The 18,395-nt window shown below is 47.9% G+C and overlaps 1 protein-coding gene and 2 pseudogenes across 1 annotated transcript; 1 reads left to right on the top strand and 2 right to left on the bottom strand.

Moving 5' to 3' along the window:
* Positions 1-8,998: 8,998 nt before the first annotated feature.
* Positions 8,999-10,451, bottom strand: LOC123040291 (ervatamin-C-like; annotated as a pseudogene).
* Positions 10,452-12,106: 1,655 nt separating this feature from the next.
* Positions 12,107-13,365, top strand: LOC123040292 (probable long-chain-alcohol O-fatty-acyltransferase 4). The gene has a single exon (XM_044463177.1). The coding sequence runs from the start codon at positions 12,209-12,211 to the stop codon at positions 13,232-13,234; it is 1,026 nt and encodes a 341-aa protein (XP_044319112.1). The 5' UTR covers positions 12,107-12,208; the 3' UTR covers positions 13,235-13,365.
* Positions 13,366-14,359: 994 nt separating this feature from the next.
* LOC123038907 (receptor-like protein 45) lies at positions 14,360-16,234 on the bottom strand (annotated as a pseudogene).
* Between the last annotated feature and the right edge of the window lie 2,161 nt (positions 16,235-18,395).

The raw sequence follows: 18,395 nt of genomic DNA, 5'->3' as shown, positions 1-18,395 counted from the left end.
GATTACGTGTAAATCATTGACCATAGCATGTACATGATCACCGGTACGCATGGCGGGCTTCTTCCGGTGATCTGCCTCGCCTTTGAAATGCTTGCCTTTCTTTCGACATTGATGGTTGGTCGGAAGAAATCGATGATGGTCCAGGTACACATTCTTCCTGCAGCTTCCCAGGTATATACTTTCGGTGTCAGCTAAACAGTGCGTGCATGCATGGTATCCCTTGTTTGTCTGTCTTGAAAGGTTACTGAGGGCGGTCCAATCGTTGATGGTTAAAAACAGCAACGCGTGCAGGTTAAATTCCTCCTGTCTGTGCTCATCCCACGCACGTACACTGTTTCCATTCCACATCTGTAAAAGTTCTTCAACTAATGGCCTTAGGTACACATCAATGTCGTTGTCGGGTTGCTTAGGGCCTTGGATGAGAACTGGCATCATAATGAACTTCGGCTTCATGCACATCCAAGGAGGAAGGTTATTGCTGCTCTGCTCCCCGAAAGGATTAATGCCATCCGCGCTTAAACCAAACCATACGTTCCTTGGGTCACGTGCAAACTCAGCCCAGTACTCTCTCTTGATTTTTCTCCACTGCAACCCGTCAGCGGGTGCTCTCAACTTCCCGTATTTCTTACGGTCCTCACTGTGCCATCGCATCAACTTGGCATGCTCTTTGTTTCTAAATAGTCATTTCAACCGTGGTATTATAGGAGCATACCACATCACCTTTGCAGGAACTCTATTCCTGCGGGGCTCGTTGTCCACATCACCAGGGTCATCTCGTCTGATCTTATACCGCAATGCACCGCATACCGGGCATGCGTTCAAATCCTCATACGCACCGCGGTAGAGGATGTAGTCATTAGGGCATGCATGTATCTTCTGCACCTCCAATCCTAGAGGGCATACGACCTTCTTTGTTGCGTACGTACTATCGGGCAATTCATTATCCTTTGGAAGCTTCTTCTTCAATATTTTTAGTAGCATTCTCCGCCTTCCACTGCAGCAATTCCAATTTGGTACCCAGCTTTGTGTTGCCATCTTCGCAATTGGGGTACAACCCTTTTTTTGTGATCCACTAACATGCGATCGAACTTCAGCTTCTCCTTTTGACTTTCGCATTGCGTCCTTGCATCGAGAATGACCCGGCGGAGATCATCATCGGGCACATTGTATGGTTCCTCTTGATCTTCAGCAGCTTCCCCCGTTGCAGCATCATCAGGCACATTGTCTGTTTCCTCTTGATCTTCAGCAGCTCCCCCCGTTGCAACATCACCGTATTCAGGGGGCACATAGTTGTCATCGTCCTCTTCTTCTTCATCGTCTTCCATCATAACCCCTATTTCTCCGTGCCTCGTCCAAACATTTATTGTGGCATGAAACCCTTGTAAAGCAGGTGGGTGTGAAGGATTTTCCAGTCAGAGTAAGACTTCGTATTCCCACATTTAGTGCATGGACAACACATAAAACCATTCTGCTTGTTTTCCTCATCCACTTCGAGAAAATTATGCACACCCTTAATGTACTTGGAGGTGTGTCTGTCACCATACATCCATTGTCGGTTCATCTGCGTGCATTGTATATAATTATGTGTGTCAAAAGTAAGAAAATCAGAAAAATATCTATCTAAAGTAAGAAAATCAGACAAGTATCAGAAAGAAGATAAGAACAAGAGGCTCACCACGGTGGTGCCGGCAACGAGATCGGCGCGGGCGATCAACGCGGTGAAAACGGGTATGGGGCGTGACAGACTGCTAAATCTAGACAAATCTCAGGAAAAATGGAGCTCCGAGGTCGATCTTCGAGAGGAGAAAGCTTAACTAGTGTGGCTCGGACATTTCATCGAACACCTCATGTGCATAGGAGGTGAACTAGAGCACCCAAATGCCCTCTCCTCGCCGGATTGAAAAAAATAGAGCACTGTGGAGTGCTCTGCCACAGCGATGGGTATATATAGGCAAATTATTTGTCCCGGTTCGTCGCATGAACCGGGACTAAAGCCCCCCCTTCTACACCGGTTCAAGGCATGAACCGGTACCAATGGTTGTGGGCCAGGAGCAAGGTCCATTGGTGTTCGTGCCTAGAACTGGGACAAATGGGTCCAGACGAACCATGACCAATTCCCACGAGGCCCCGGCCGGCCCCCTGGGCTCATGAACCGGGTCTAATACCCCCCATGGGTCCCGGTTCGTGAGAACCGAGACTAATGGGCTGGCCAGGCCCGAACGATAGCCCTGTTTTCTACTAGTGGTACGTTTGTGCGTGTCCGTGTGTGCATATGTGTGCACAGGAGGCCGTCGACGAGCGGCAGGGGGCCGGCCGGGGCAAGCAATCGATCTTACAGCGGGGAGGAAGGGGGGCGTCGACGACGACGACGACGATGGGGGCGGCAACGGGGTCGGGGGGGGTCGGCGCGACGGGGGCGGCGATGACATACGGCGACGGGGACGGCAACGACGGCGACGGGGGCGGCGCACGGACGGGGGCGGCGACGACGGTGATGGGGGCGGCGACGACGGCGAAGGGGGCGACGAACTGGGGCGGCGCGGGGACGGGTGCGACGAAGATGAAGATGATTGCTGCAAATTTTCGTTAGTGCTGGTTATATAGGGGAGGCCTTTAGTACCGGTTGGAAACAGGAACCGGTACTAAAGGTTAAATTTGGCCAGGCGAATCAGCGGGAAGGGACCCCCTTTAGTACCGGTTCATGGGTCCACCCGGTACTAAAGACCCCCCTCCCCCTTTAGTACGGGTTTGGGCCACAAACCGATACTAAAGGGGGTGCACTCCCGTTCCGTGGTGCTCATTGTTTAGTCCCACCGCGTCGAGCGAAGGGCAGCCGCACTGGTTTATAAACCCAGCCGTGGATGCTCCTTCAAGCTCCTATATAATGCAGGCCTCTGGGCCTAACTTTGCCGCTCTGCCCTGTGAGCCTGCTAGGCGATATGGGCCTGCATATGCACACCCAAGGCCATGCAGGCCCACTGGGCAGCGCGGAAATAATTTTTTATATAGTTTGTTCTATTTATTTGTGAGTAGTTTTTTTTGCTGTATTTAGAGTTTCTTATATTTAATATTAGTGTGTTTTATCATTATATTCATATTTGTACTGATTTTGTAGTTCATTTTCTGGTGCTTTTCACTTTCACGGTGATTTAGCTCTGAAAACAAATCAGTAAATGCATCGAAAATAGCAAATTATGTCAGAAAGGGTTGAAAGTTGATGATGTGGATTTGAATCTGCATCTGAATGCAAAAAAAATCCGGAGTTGTACTAATTTATTAAAATATTGAATAGCCGGTGTAACAGATGAGTTTTCGTCCGAAACTCTGATACTTCGAAAGAGACTGTCCAGTTTGTACATGAAGTGCATCCAGTTTTTGCCGTAACCCTCTCTACTTTTTTGCAGATGCTATGCGGGTGAAATGAGGATACCTTGCCAAGTTTCAACCTTTTCAGAGTTCTTTTTCTGGTGCTTTTCACTTTCACGGCGATTTAGCTCTGAAAACAAATCAGTAAATGCATCGAAAATAGAAAATTATGTCAGAAAGGGTTGAAAGTTGATGACGTGGATTTGAATTCTGCATCTGAACGCAAAAAAAGTCCGGAGTTGTACTAAATTATTAAAATATTGAATAGCCGGTGTAACAGATGAGTTTTCGTCCGAAACTCTGATACTTCCTAAGAGATTGTCCACTTTGTACACGAAGTGCATCCAGTTTTTGCCGTAACCCTCTCTAGTTTTTTGCACATGCTATGCGGGTGAAATGATGATACCTTGCCAAGTTTCAACCTTTTCAGAGTTCATTTTCTGGTGCTTTTCACTTTCACGGTGATTTAGCTCTGAAAACAAATCAGTAAATGCATTGAAAATACCAAATTATGTTAGAAAGGGTTGAAAGTTGATGACGTGGATTTGAATTCTGCATCTGAACGCAAAAAAGTGCAGAGTTGTACTAAGTTATTAAAATATTGAATAGCCGGTGTAACAGATGGGTTCTCGTCCGAAACCCTGATACGTCCTAAGAGATTCTCCAGTTTGTACACGAAGTGCATCCAGTTTTTGCCGTAACCCTCTCTACTTTTTTGCACATGCTATGCGGGTGAAATGATGATACCTTGCCAAGTTTCAACCTTTTCAGAGTTCATTTTCTGGTGCTTTTCACTTTCACGTTTATTTAGCTCTGAAAACAATTCAGTAAATGCATCAAAAATAGCAAATTATGTCAGAAAGGGTTGAAAGTTGATGACGTGGATTTGAATTTTGCATCTGAACGCAAAAAAGTCCGGAGTTGTACTAAGTTATTAAAATATTGAATAGCCGGTGTAACAGATGAGTTTTCGTCCGAAACCCTGATACGTCCTAAGAAATTGTCCAGTTTGTACATGAAGTGCATCCAGTTTTTGCCGTAACCCTCTCTACTTTTTTGCACATGCTATGCGGGTGAAATAATGATACCTTGCCAAGTTTCAACCTTTTCAGAGTTCATTTTCTGGTGCTTTTCACTTTCACGGTGATTTAGCTCTGAAAACAAATCAGTTAATGTATCGAAAATAGCAAATTATGTCAGAAAGGGTTGAAAGTTGATGACGTGGATTTGAATTCTGCATCTGAACGCAAAAAAAGTCCGGAGTTGTACTAAGTTATTAAAATATTGAATAACCGGTGTAAAAGATGAGTTTTCGTCCGAAACTCTGATACTTCCTAAGAGATTGTCCAGTTTGTACACGAAGTGCATCCAGTTTTTGCCGTAACCCTCTCTACTTTTTTGCACATGCTATGCGGGTGAAATGATGATACCTTGCCAAGTTTCAACCTTTTCAGAGTTAATTTTCCGGTGCTTTTCACTTTCACGGTGATTTAGCTCTGAAAACAAATCAGTAAATGCATCGAAAATAGCAAATTATGTCAGAAAGGGTTGAAAGTTGATGACGTGGATTTGAATTCTGCATCTGAACGCAAAAAAGTGCGGAGTTGTACTAAGTTATTAAAATATTGAATAGCCGGTGTAACAGATGAGTTTTTGTCCGAAACCCTGATACATCCTAAGAGATTGTCCAGTTTGTACACGAAGTGCATCCAGTTTTTACCGTAACCCTCTCTAATTTTTTGCACATGCTATGCGGGTGAAATGATGATACCTTGCCAAGTTTGAACCTTTTCAGAGTTCATTTTCTGGTGCTTTTCACTTTCATGGTGATTTAGCTCTCAAAACAAATCAGTAAATGCATCGAAAATAGCAAATTATGTCAGAAAGGGTTGAAAGTTGATGACGTGGATTTGAATTCTGCATCTGAACGCAAAAAAAGTCCGGAGTTGTACTAAGTTATTAAAATATTGAATAGCCGATGTAACAGATGAGTTTTCGTTTGAAACCCTGATACGTCCTAAGAGATTGTCCAGTTTGTACATGAAGTGCATCCAGTTTTTGCCGTAACCCTCTCTACTATTTTGCACATGCTATCCGTGTGATAAAATACATTGATCAGTACCGCCTTTCAGCCAAAGCGCGCTACTGCTACAGAGAAATACATAAAAAATACATTGATCATTATTGATCTTTTTGTATAGAATCTAAATTGTCAATATGAATCTACCCCGATTTAAGAACCGGCGAAGACTCGTATTGTAGCCACAGATCCTACACATAGAGTTCAATGAAGACCAAGTGGTTGTGATAGTTTGAGAAGTAACATATTTAAGGTGGCAAAAACTCTGTTAGCGGAGCAAGGTGGGACTAAAAACAGCTGCAGAATGAATCAGCTGGAAACCTCTAGTACCGGTTTGTGGCATGAACCGGTACTAAAGGTGCTGGTGGGGCCCCAGCCTGACCACAGCCAGCAATTGTCTCTTTAGTACCGGTTCGTGGCATGAACCGGTACTAAAGGTTTTCCACGAATCGGTACTAATGATCTCCGCCCCCCTAGCTGTTGGGACCGGCACTAATGATCACATTAGTGCCGGTTTTGTTACAAACTGGGACTAATGTGCCTCACATTAAGCCCTTTTTCTACTAGTGAAAAAGTTTAATTTTCAGAGGCGCCCAAGTCTTCCAGATACCACTGGCTATGGTGCATTTTACGGCCGCGCAAAAATGCGCATTATAAACAGACCTTGCTGAATAATCTCCCTTTGCCTCCCAAGGCCAAGTCCACTTATCTTCAATTGAGGGATCAAGATGAATATTGGTAATGATCTCCCATAAGTTTAACACCTGATGGAAGGTACGAATAGAAATCTGCCCCTTAATATCTTTAATCCAAGCTCCATCTACCATTGCATCTGCAACCGTTCTTCTTTCTCTGACGACTGTTGGGACAATGCTAATAACATCTGGTGCAAAATCTGCAACAGTGGCCCCCTCAATCCATCTATCCTTCCAGAAGTAGCATCGCTGCCCATTTCCCAAAACCACTCGAGCCGCAGCTTAAGTTGTCTATTGTTATACTCCAGGGGGTTGAGCAAGATGCTCCAAGAGCGATCCCCGGCAGTATGAGCCTTCCACACCCAACGCAACTTGAGAGCAGAATTCATAATCTCAAGGTCCAGTATGCCCAAGCCACCACACTCCTTCGGTCTGCAAACATATTTACAGCTCACCAAACAATGCACAATCGTTTCCCGCGCGCGCTAGTTTTCCGCCTTCACTGGAGCGCGCGAAAACGTCCCGCACGCGCTAAAATGCTAGTGTACCGTGTGCGCGTCTTTTGTCACCACTTTTGAACATGCTCTAACAAGTTTCAGTCGATGCTATATTCTTACGATCATGCGTCGAGATCTGTGCAAAATGTTCACTTTAGTTTTACTTTTTTCTTTCTTGTCTGTTATATTACTTGACTTTTTTTTGAGGGAAAAGCCTTGTGGCATTTTATTCAATTTGGGAAAGTGTTACATCAAAGATTACATGAGGTAATAAGAAAGAAGGCATCTCATCTAACCACTCTTCACATATTTTTGAATCATAGCATCGCCTAGCTAGGAAGTGTGCAACTTTGTTTGCTTCTCTCGGACAATGAGCAAAAGAAATATTGGGGATGCCATGGGAGAGATGAAAACAATCAGCAAGGGTACCTGAGTAGGGGCTCCAAATTTCTGTCTCTCCATTACATGCATGTACCAGTTCTTCACAGTCTGATTCTACTTCAATATTCCTGCACCCCACTGCATAAACCAGCTGTAGCCCCAAGCGAAGAGCAGTTGCTTCAGCTGGTTGTGCACTAAGAGTGTTATCTATGAGCTCTGAGACCCCGGCAATGCACTAAGAGTGTTACTTGACTTAGTCTTAATTAAGTCTCAATCGGCTGAAACTTAGACACATCCCGAAAATAATATAAATCATTTCACCGGGTAGTTAAACTGGGCGTACGGCCCACCCATCAGCGTGCGCACATATTTGTCCCCTCTTTGTATATTCGTCCGAGCACCTTGTGTGTTATAACCGTTTGGGCGATTAGCAAGGGTCCATTTGGCTCTGGCGCCTACCCAACCCTGTCGCCGTGTTGCCTGAGATTACACAATCCCTCACCCGTGCTACCTCAGTGTCAGCGAGGCATTGACACTGCCCGATGTCTCCCCGCCTCCTCACATCCTGGAGCCACCCACTAGTCGTCCCGAGCCGCCATGGCAATTAATTTTCGTGTTTTGATCCTTTTACGAAACTTAAGTCGAATTTGACCCATGTCTTAAAAAATTTCGAGATCTGGCCCAATTTCTACCGCCGAGGTTGACGACGGTAGGGTACCTTGGCGATAGGCTGTGCAACCCTACCGCCAAAGAGTCTGGCGGTACGCTGTGCAACACGCCTAGCGCTAGTCATGCCTGCCACAGGTGCGATTTGATATATTGTGTTTGGTAGCAGGGTCGTACTACATGCATGCATTACTGCAAAAGTAAAATTACTAGGCTCTAAAGATCTGGCCATAGCAGGGCCTATAGTGATACTATTCTTAATAGAATTATGCATGCATGCATGCATGTATGGATATCAAATCACACACAGTGGCACACACATGCATCCCGAATTTACTAGCTGCATACATGCATCCGTGAAGTCTGTAGTGGCTGCGGGTGAGGGTCTACCTACAATACTACGGTCTATTCTGGAGCATCTCTTGCTTTTGACTGGTTTCTTGGGCTAGCACCAGTAGCCACTTTGTCCGTGAGCATGTAGGAGGAGGGAGAGTGAGAAAAGCTTCATGCTGCTGCTCCACACACTCCACTTTGTATACTGTGTACAAGCAAAACAGTGTCCAGCACACATCATTGTTTATTATCCACTCTACTTTTGTGTTGTAGGTGCATGCACGCCTACCGTCAGAGTTCCACATTAATCGACCGTAACGGTGCAGGTAAGTCCTACCGTCATTGACTGCGGCGTTAGGTAGTGTTATCCTATCGCCGGAGACTATGACGATAGCCAAAAGGATCAGATCCCGAAATATTTTTGGATGAGGGTCAGATCCGGCTAAACTTCGGTCAAAGGGTCAAAACACCAAATTTTGTCCGTCATGGCATGGCCACGATGGGGCCCAGCTTGGCTAGGACAGTGTTGTCGTCGTTCGGCTGATCAGCCACCGCCATTCCATCTATGGGCTGTTCTAGTTACAGGTATTTGCCCCCGCGTCAACCTGCCCCTTTGTAGGGGTTTCGTTTGGCCCTTATATAGGTAGACCTAGTTTGATAGCTTTGATTGTGGAATACAATTCGGTCAAGTGACTCCATAGTTCCACGCAAAAAAAAAGTGACTCCATAATTGAAAGGAGGATATATCGCCTAACTGCTAAAAACCTGAAATAATGTTCTCATCCTTAACTCTCAGGAGCAGATGAGCCTATGAGACACCCTCCTCCAAGCAAGTACCCTTACCCAAGGAGAACGGTGAGGAAGGTATTGGCTTGGGATAAGTTGGACTGAAAATTCTATTTGGGTCAGTCAACTTGTCTCAGCCGTCCCATGCAAAACAAGTGGTTCAGACTCCATATGTTTAACGTGCACATGCCTCATATAGTATGTATGTAGTCTTCCAGTGAAATTACAATTGATACATACACGGTGAAGTAGATCAATGACGCTTGATGCAGTATAGCTCACATTGACATGGTCGGGTAAGCAACGTCGAGCATCATGCCACAGAGCCCCGGGCCCGAGGATTTTGCGCTGCATACGGATGTAGCCGTGCTCACCCCACGTCTGTCCCCACGAGTTTTTGACGATCCAGAACTTTTCACCCGTGGATTCATCGGCGTCGTAGCCGACGACGGTGACGGCATGCTGGAGTCGCGTCCCGCAGGGTCCAGAGTAGATGCCGCTCTTGTAGAACTGTATGTCGTTGCCGAGCTCGATGGCCGCGGCGACGGGCTGCTTGGCAACGGCGTGCTTCATGGCAAGCTCATTCGAGCCTGGGACCGAGGCGTGGCCGGTGATGGCGGCGACGTGGTGGTCGGACTTGGCGGTGTCGCAGGTCCCCTGCGCCGCTGTGTATGGGTACTCCGCCTCCGTGGTGAGGCCGCCGTTCTGGTGCACCCAGTGGAAGGCCCTGCGGAAGGAGCCCCGGTTGCAGCCGCCGTTGTACTGGTCGCAGTCCACCAGCTGCTGCTCCGATAGGGGCACCAACTTCCCCGTGTTGATTGAGTGGAGGCTCTCGATCGTCGCCACTGCCACGAACGCCCAGCTGCTGACTACATCTGTCCATCCACGCATGCATCAAACAAAGTTAGTCAAACCTCCTTATTACTCCATCCGGCCCATATTATAAAAGGTTTTTGACATAATATGGGACAGGGGAGTACTTGATGTAGAAGTGCATGCTCTAGCCAATGCAATCGAAAGACCGATCTGATGGAAGAGATTGGCTCCGATACCATGTAGAAGTGCATGCTCTAACCAATGCAACCAAAAAACCAATCTGATGGAAGAGACTAGGCAGGACATTATACGTCAACACTTGATCAGGTTGAAAATGGATGATGTTCACTTACAACACGATGAGGTTTGCGCCTTGGGCGGCACCACGGCTCCTTTGGCCCTCCAGTCCACGCTGGCCGGATTCAAGAAGACATCGACACCGCCAGACGACCACATGTTGGCGTTGGCGCCCTGGGCCGTTGTGATGACTGCATTATCATCCTCGGTGCGATAGTCACCGTCGTAAGATGTGAACTTGGCGAGGAACTCCTCCCGGGTGAGGTCGGCGAACTGGTTCTCGCGGAGCTGGTAGGTGAGGTTGCCGCGGCGGTTGGTGGCGTCGATGTACTCCACGTTGCCGCGGTACACCTGGAAGCGCCGCAGCCTTCCCCCCATGCTCGGGTACGACCGGTTGTGCGCGGCCTGCCACCGGAGGAACCTGTCCATCATCAGCATGTCACCCACGTTGATGCCGCGGCCGCTCGCCGCCGCCGCCCATGCCAGCAAGATTGTAGTAGTGATCACCGGCCATGTGCCAGGGGAGAAAGCCATGTCGATCGATGGGTCGATCTCTGTAGATTCGTGTGTTTATATGCTGCTCGTGGTGGAGCGCGGGAACATGTCTTTCGGTGGTGTCGGCCGGCGACGAACGCATGCATACATGCTGCTGGTGCACCACGTAGTAGAGTAGGAATGGTAACGAGCTACATTTTATGTTGGTCTCTTGCAGTGGTGCATACATATGTGCCTTGGCACACGAAATACAAAAGTGTGTTGGTTAGGTACTTAGGTTGCGTTGCCGTGCACACTAACATACGTATATCATAAGGCGACCAGCAGTGATGTGATGGCGACTAAAGGTAGCGGGCGGACACCGGTTATTTGTCTACCACCTTAGCTAAACAAACTTTTTTCTTTTGCAGGAGATTAGCTAAACAAATTTCATGCTCACCTTCATGATCTAAATGTACTTCATCTACTAAATTTTGTTTTCATGTTGACCGGCTTGTTGCGCTTCTCAATTCAAAATTCCCAGGCCGTGACACATCGAGCATACAATTTTATTCATGCTGTTTGTCATGATGATATGGCTCAACATGTATGGTCCTTTACTCAATGAAGGTGGTGGCCCAGAGAGTCTCCGGTATGGTGGCCTTCGGCGGCCACATAGGCGGAGTAGACGTGAAAAGAAATAGGGAGTCAGCACAAGTACATAAATGTTCAAAAAAAAAAAAGGTTAGCACACTACATGGCTGAACTGTCTCGATCGAGAAAAGAAACATAGACACACGAATATACTCCCTCCGTCCGAAAAAGCTTGTCCTAAACTTGTTCCTCAAATGGATGTACCTAGCACTAACTTGATGCTAGATACATACATTTGAGGGACAAGTTTTTTTGGACGGAGGGAGTACGTGAAACATGCATCAGCCAAAAAGAGTCACTGAAGTGGAAAAGTATAATAAACATGAGAAATATAGTACTCAAGGTCAGGGGCTTGGATAGAAGAGAAGAAGAGAGTCGAGGGATCTGGATGCAAAGAAAAGTACCCAGCGCCACCGCTTCAGTCGCATGCGAAGGTGCATCGAGGGTGGATCCCTAGTAGTGAACACTCTTCATTTTCACTGCCACAATGGCAAGGGCCCTCATTAACTCTGCAACCAGGGTCCATGGCGGTGAGCGGACGTCGATGGCTAGGACAGAGGAGGAGGGCTTATGCGGTGAGGGAGGCTGTCGATTTGGGCAATTTTGAGTGGCTTTGGCTTGCCAGGTCCGACATAGCGGACGCATCATCCGTCTCGCGTATGGGTTGGGGTTTGCGAGGTGCTAAACCGGATAAGTAAGTTGTGTTTGGAAGACATGATTATTATCTTTTGTCCGAGCAATGTTCAGCCTTTTCGCCAGGACAAAAATGATGGCTTTGATGGTTGAGTTGCGAATGCTCTTACCTTTTCGCACGCACCTCGCGAGTGATTATACTATTTTTTGATAAGGATAATTTTCTGTCCATTCTCTATGTTTCCCATGTATGATGTGATATCTTGATATTTCGTAAACTTCACAAAATGATTCTGTGGAGCATTTTTTGATAAGTGTGTGCCCATCTTGTCAAGTTGTCCATCCACAATTTATTAGCTTATCACAACCTCATGTGGGCACGACACTGTGGTTAAAATACACTGACAGCTCCAGTCCGCCACAGCGGTCGTGCCACTCAACATTATTGCCAGATCCATTCCTCCCGTGCGAGAGCGACAGGCAGACAGCGGCCGTGCCGTGCCGGTGGCGCGCGGCAAGCGGCGACGGCCATGGAGCTCCTGCGGGACAGCATCCCCATGGTGTCCCTGGCCGCCGCGGCCGCCGCGCTGTACGCGCGCATGGCCTCGTCGCTCCTCCGCCCCGGCCTCCCGCGCCTCGTCTCGCTGCTCCCGCTCTTCCCATTCCTCGCCGCCGCTCCCCTGGCCCTCACTTCCTCCGCCATCGTCCGGGGCACCGCCGCCTTCTTCCTGACCTGGCTCTGCACGTTCAAGCTCGCCCTCCTCGCCGCCGGCCGCGGGCCGCTCGACCCCGCGCTCCCCGTGCTGCCGTTCCTCTTCACCACGCTGCTCCCCGTCAAGCTCCGCCCCTCCGGTGCGGGAGCATCCAAAGCCAAGCCGCTGCCGTCGCTCGTCTCTTGCGCGGCCAAGGTCGCCGCCATAGCCGCCATCCTCGGCATCTACCAGTACAACGCTCGGCTGCACCCCTACGCGCGCCGGACGCTGTACGGCGTCCACATATACTGCTTCCTGGACCTCTTCTTCCCCTGCATCGCGGCGGCCGCCGGCGCGCTCGGCATGGAGACGGAGCCGCAGTTCGACCGCCCCTACCTGGCCTCCTCGCTGCGGGACTTCTGGGGCCGCCGGTGGAACCTCATGGTGTCGGCCATCCTCCGGCCGTCGGTGTACATCCCCGTGCTTGCGCGCGCCGGGAGCCCCGCCGGCGTGCTGGCCACCTTCCTGGTGTCCGGGCTGATGCACGAGGGCATGGTGTACTACCTCAGCTTCCGGCGGCCGGACGGCCGGATGACCGCCTTCTTCCTGCTCCATGGCGTCTGCTGCGTCGCCGAGGGGTGGTGCGCCCGGCGGTGGGCGGCGAGGGGGTGGCCGTCGCCGTCGCGGGCCGTGGCGACGGTGATTGTGGTGGTGTTCGTCGCCCGCACGTCGTTCTGGCTCTTCTTCCCGCCGTTGTGCAGGGACGGAGGCGAGGAGAAGCTGCTGGCGGAGTGGGCTGCCCTGGCGGCCTTCTTCCTCGACGCCGGCAGAAAGATTAATGGCATTGTACGTTCAACCGACTAACGAAGGAAAATAAACACTCTCAAAAGTTTATCATGTTACGTCTCAAAAGTTTCACGAGTGAGAAAAATGTAAAGCACCGAGGATATCGATCGTTCTCCATAATATGAACTGTGCACCATTCCACGCCTACAGCTCTGATGATTCCCAGCCAAAAAAAGTCATGATTCACCAACCTTGGGAGTCGTCCTCAAACTGAGATTGTACTTTTACAGTGCCAAGTTTGCCAAAAAAAGTTCAGTGTTAAAAGAGCTTTAAACCATAGACTGCCCTGCTATTCACGAAGACACACTTCCTTCCATCTCATTAGATGGTATATCTTGCAAAAGGAAATCATGGGCTCTCAAGAAATCCAACCATCTCACATCCCCACCAGTGATAATTAGGATGTGTTTGGTAGGGTGCATGAGGGTAAATTTCGTGCTACTGAACCCACTTTTGGTTGATTGGTAGTCTGCACAGATACCCTTGTAGCATGCATGAATGAAGAGAGAGCACATCAGTAGCCGTTCGCTGGTCTGCATGCACGAGTGATGCGAGTGACGATGTGTTTCAAAATATGTTCAGAAATTCAATTTTTTTAAATTATAAAAAATGTTCAGAATTTCAGAAAATGTTCAAATTTTTCAAAACTTGTTAACATTTTCAAAAACATCAAAAGATATTCAGATAATTTCCAAAAAAAACTAAAAATGTTCATCATTTCAAATTTTGAATAAATTTCCACAAAATATTCATTTTTTAAATTTTTTAGAAAATGTTCAGATTTTCAAAAAATAAAAAAATCAGAATTTCTCAAAATTTATTTAAAGTTTCAGAAAATGTTCATAATTCCAAAATAATTAAAATTAGAAAAATATTCAAAGTTTTGTTCACTTTTTCAAATTTTGTACACATTTTTAAAATTTTGTTCACCATTCAATTTTTTTTTGGGAATTCAAAATTGTTCAGCATGTTTAAACAGATACAGGCTACCAAACAAAGTGTCAGCTCAACATGTCTCAACACCGCTACCAAACAACAACAAATGCATGTTCAACATGTATAAGGGGAGAACAACCATACTAGGTTGAGAATGGTACCAAACACACCCTTAAGCACCATTCTACCCCAGATGGCAGCATCTTCTTACCTCCTAAGCACCCAGTCTCTTTTCAAGTTCATATTTTCAACAGGCTTACTCACATTCATACACAAGAACAGATTAAGAACAGATTGGAAATATTTCTGCTGAGACAAAGCTTCTATAAAGCAACAAATGATAGCATAGTTTACAACAGAACCGGAAAGCAGATTACTAAAGCACAGTTTACAAAAATTTCTGTTGTGTAAATCGTCACTATTCACCGGTATTCGCTAGCCCTCCGTCTCTTTACCTATTACAGTTTGAGTACAACACGCCGTCCAAGTGCATGGCAAAATACGAATGCGGCAGTTGCCCAAAATGCCATGACGAATGAAACGGCACTGACCACGTAAAGGATCGGGTCAGAATCATCAGCCACACTTCCTGCAACACCATTTGGTGCCATGGGACCTGAAGTTGAAGTGCATGATCTAAGGTTGTTGTTCCCTTTGTAATTGTCCATATCGAATGTGCTGAACTGACCGCTGGCTGGTAGACACCCCGATAAATTGTTGTATGCCACAGAAAACACCGCTAGGGATGACAGCCGAGTTAACTGCCATGGCACTGATCCACTCAACCTATTTTCTGATAGGTCTAAGCTTTCAATCTCGCTCAAGTTTGCGAAGGTTGCAGGGATAGAGCCAGTAAAGAAATTGTTCGACAAGTTGAGAGACTTGATGTGGCTCAAATTCCCCATCTCAATCGGAATCTCTCCTGACAGCATGTTTGCAGACAAGTCAATGCCAGACATCGACATGAAGAAGTTGTGTCCGTATGTGTATGGGTTCCCTTTAGTGGAGAAGGTGAAGCCTTGGAGTTCATAATCACTGTTATATGAGAATTCCGTATCATAGAACACACCAAACCCCCCTCCAAAAAAGTAAATGGAGGTTCTGGGCCAATAAAATGGATAAGCTTCAAGTTCAGGGTCTTCAAATGGGATGCCACCAATACACCATGGTACAGAGCCCGGGAGTTTGTTACCAGAGATGTCAATTATACTCAAGTATTGGAGACAACAGAGATTTGATGGGATCTGTCCCTCAAACTTATTTCTGCCTAACAACAGTAGCCTGATTTCAGAAAGATATCGTGTCCACTCAAGGTTGCCTGCGAACTGATTCCGGCTGAGATCCAAAGCTGTAATGAAGGAGCTGTGTTGAAAAATGCATTTGGAGAGCCTGATAGTGAATTCCCAGATATACTTAGAAACTGGAGTGGTAATGTACTGCTGCAGTGTGGTATAAGCCCTAGAAAATAGTTATCCGATAGATCTAACATCCAAATACTTGTTAATTTACAAATTTCTGGATGAATGTCACCTGTTAAACTATTTCTAGCTAGGCTCAAAGCTTCCAGTGAAGGAAGATTCCATAATGAAATGTCCAGTGCTCCTGACATATTGTTATCATGTAAATCCATGATTTGGACATTACCAGACAGATTTCTAGGTAGAGTCCCTTCAAATTTGTTGTTGTCTAGGTATATTTCTGCCGCACACAAGTTACTAGCCCCATCAAGTATCACACCCCAAGGTTATTGTTTGAAAGCTTCAATACATACAAAGCAGAACAATCAGTGAACAAGCAAGATGGTACCTCTCCTGTAAATTTATTATTTGACAGGTCCATAAATTCAATGCTGCCAATGTTGCACAATGAAGATGGCACAACTCCAGATATATTATTATGAGAAACATTGAGAATCATCAGCTCGGGAAATATTGAACCTATATTGGCAAGCAGCTGTCCTTCAATACGGTTTAGAGCTATGTTCAACACTCGAAGATCCGTTTGGTTTCGCCAAATGGGGTATACTGATCCAACTAATGAGTTATTCGAAAGATCCAGGTAAACTAGTGTCGCTTCATTTGTGAACAAGATTTGGTTATGAATTTAGTCCGAAAAAGATAGGCACCCAAGAGGGATATAAGATTTTTTTTCATATAAAGTGTACTGAATACTATGAGAAGTTTGATTCTTTACGATTGTTTTGAGATATGAAGATGGTGATAGTAGAGTCATGCTAGTGGTGTAATTGTGAATTTGAGAGATACTTGTGTTAAAGTTTGTGATTCCCGTTGCATGCACGTATGGTGAACCGTTATGTGATGAAGTTGGAGCATGATTTATTTATTGATTGTCTTCCTTATGTGTGGAGGTCGGGATCGCGTGATGGATAACTCCTACCAACCCTTCCCCTAGGAGCATGCATGTAGTACTTTGTTTTGATGATTTGTAGATTTTTGAAATAAGTATGTGAGTTCTTTATGACTAATGTTGAGTCCATGGATTATACACACTCTCACCCTTCCACCATTGCTAGCCTCTCTTGTGCCGCACAACTTTTGCCGATACCTGCCGGTGGGAACGACACCTATGGGATCACAGGAATCCCTACTGCGGTTGCGGGGCGCGGGGTAATGAGGAGAGCTGGACTAATGACAAGCACAAGCACGCAGGTCGTTTACCCAGGTTCGGGCCGCAACGATGCGTAATACCCTAGTCCTCCTTTGATGTTTATATCTGTGTTCTTGGAGTTCTTGAGCTAGATACAACGAGCTTAACTTATCCAAGGGTCCGAATCCATCTCCTGAATGCCTTGGGCCTCCTTTTATAGGCAAGGGGATCGCCACAGTGGCATACAGGAGGTGGCATCGGGGTACTGTGGTTAAGCCTATCGCTAGCCATTACGGGGCAAGACCATTTAATGCGCCCCTGACGTGTCCCCTTTGCTTTATCACCGCTTCGCCCTGCCTCGACACGCGCCCGAGCCAGCGAGGCGGTCAGCGCCATGTAGGCTGGCAGGCTGCTGAGGTGGTGCGGTGGCAGGGCCTTCATGAAGGTTTGCATGCCACCACGTAGGCATGCCCTAAGTTGGCCGAGGAGCCTCACATCGACACGCAGGCGCCTGCCCAGCTAGTGGGCTGGCAGCTGCACGGGAGCGGTGGTAAAAGCTTGGCGGATGCGGACCCGGCTGTGGCCTCACGGGCTCCTCGGCAAGGGCCTTGCCGGGGGCCCCGGCAAGGGTCTTGCGAGACACCGCGATCGTCCCCGGCAAGGATCTTGCAGGGGCTTTTGTGGGTTTCCTCGGCAAGAATCTCACCGAGGTTCGTCGTCTTCTATTCCTCCTCTGATTTGGAGTGTTTCTTGTCTTCACAAAGATCTGCATGCCACCATGGAGGCGCCTCCCGAGCCCAGGTCCCAACATGGTTGGTGGTGTTTGAAAAACTGGGGCTCGAGGATGGCACGCTCTGCTGGCGTCGGGTAAGCTGCCCTGGCAAGGTCCTTGCCGGGACCGTGGAGGCCGCCCCGGCAAGGGTCTTGCCGGGGGAGTCCACCTCGCCCTCTTGTTCTTTGCGTCTCTGTCTCAGTGTTGCTTTGGCTGTCTTGTGTCCTTGATTTCCTGGCTCTGCACTGCTTAAGTGTGGCCGTGGGCGCAACTCTGACTGCCCGTGCACAAATAAGGGGTACAAAAGAGCGCCCCTACTTTGGTACACCGACAGGAGCCCCCGGGCCTGGGTCACACATAAGTGCAACGTGTTGTTGGGCCAGGCCCAAAAATGGTGCGCGGGCAGGCGGGGCGGTTTTTACTGCGGTAACTTTTCGTCCACTGTGCTTCCCCACGATCCGCGTTGAATACGTGACGTGGGGATCGTGTGTGACGTGGGGGGCATGCGTTGGGCAGTTGCTACAGGCACGCGTCATGTCGCAATAAATGGAAAAGAGGAGGCCCGTGTCTTCCCCATAAAAAGGAATAACCGCAGGCGCGCAGCTCATTTACCTCTTGTGCTTTCCCCCATCTTGGCACTGCCGTCCCCATTTTCTTCTTCTTCCTCAAGCTCCTGCTCGCCGCCGCCGCTCCCCCCACCGCCCCTGATCCCTCGCCCCCTCCCCAGCCGCCATGGCACCCAAATCTGGGAAGGGCAAGGGCGCAGCCAAGGACACGAAGGAGAAGGAGATGACGGAGAGTGAGGCGGTGGCATGGCGGGCGCAGTCTGCCTATTTCGTCCTGTCGTCGGTCGATGTCTTCGAG

This window comes from Triticum aestivum, chromosome 2B (genome assembly GCF_018294505.1).
Source record: "Triticum aestivum cultivar Chinese Spring chromosome 2B, IWGSC CS RefSeq v2.1, whole genome shotgun sequence".
Classification (NCBI taxonomy): domain Eukaryota; kingdom Viridiplantae; phylum Streptophyta; class Magnoliopsida; order Poales; family Poaceae; genus Triticum; species Triticum aestivum.
Note: the sequence above shows the minus strand (reverse complement) of the source record. Positions and strands in the feature narration are given on the sequence as shown.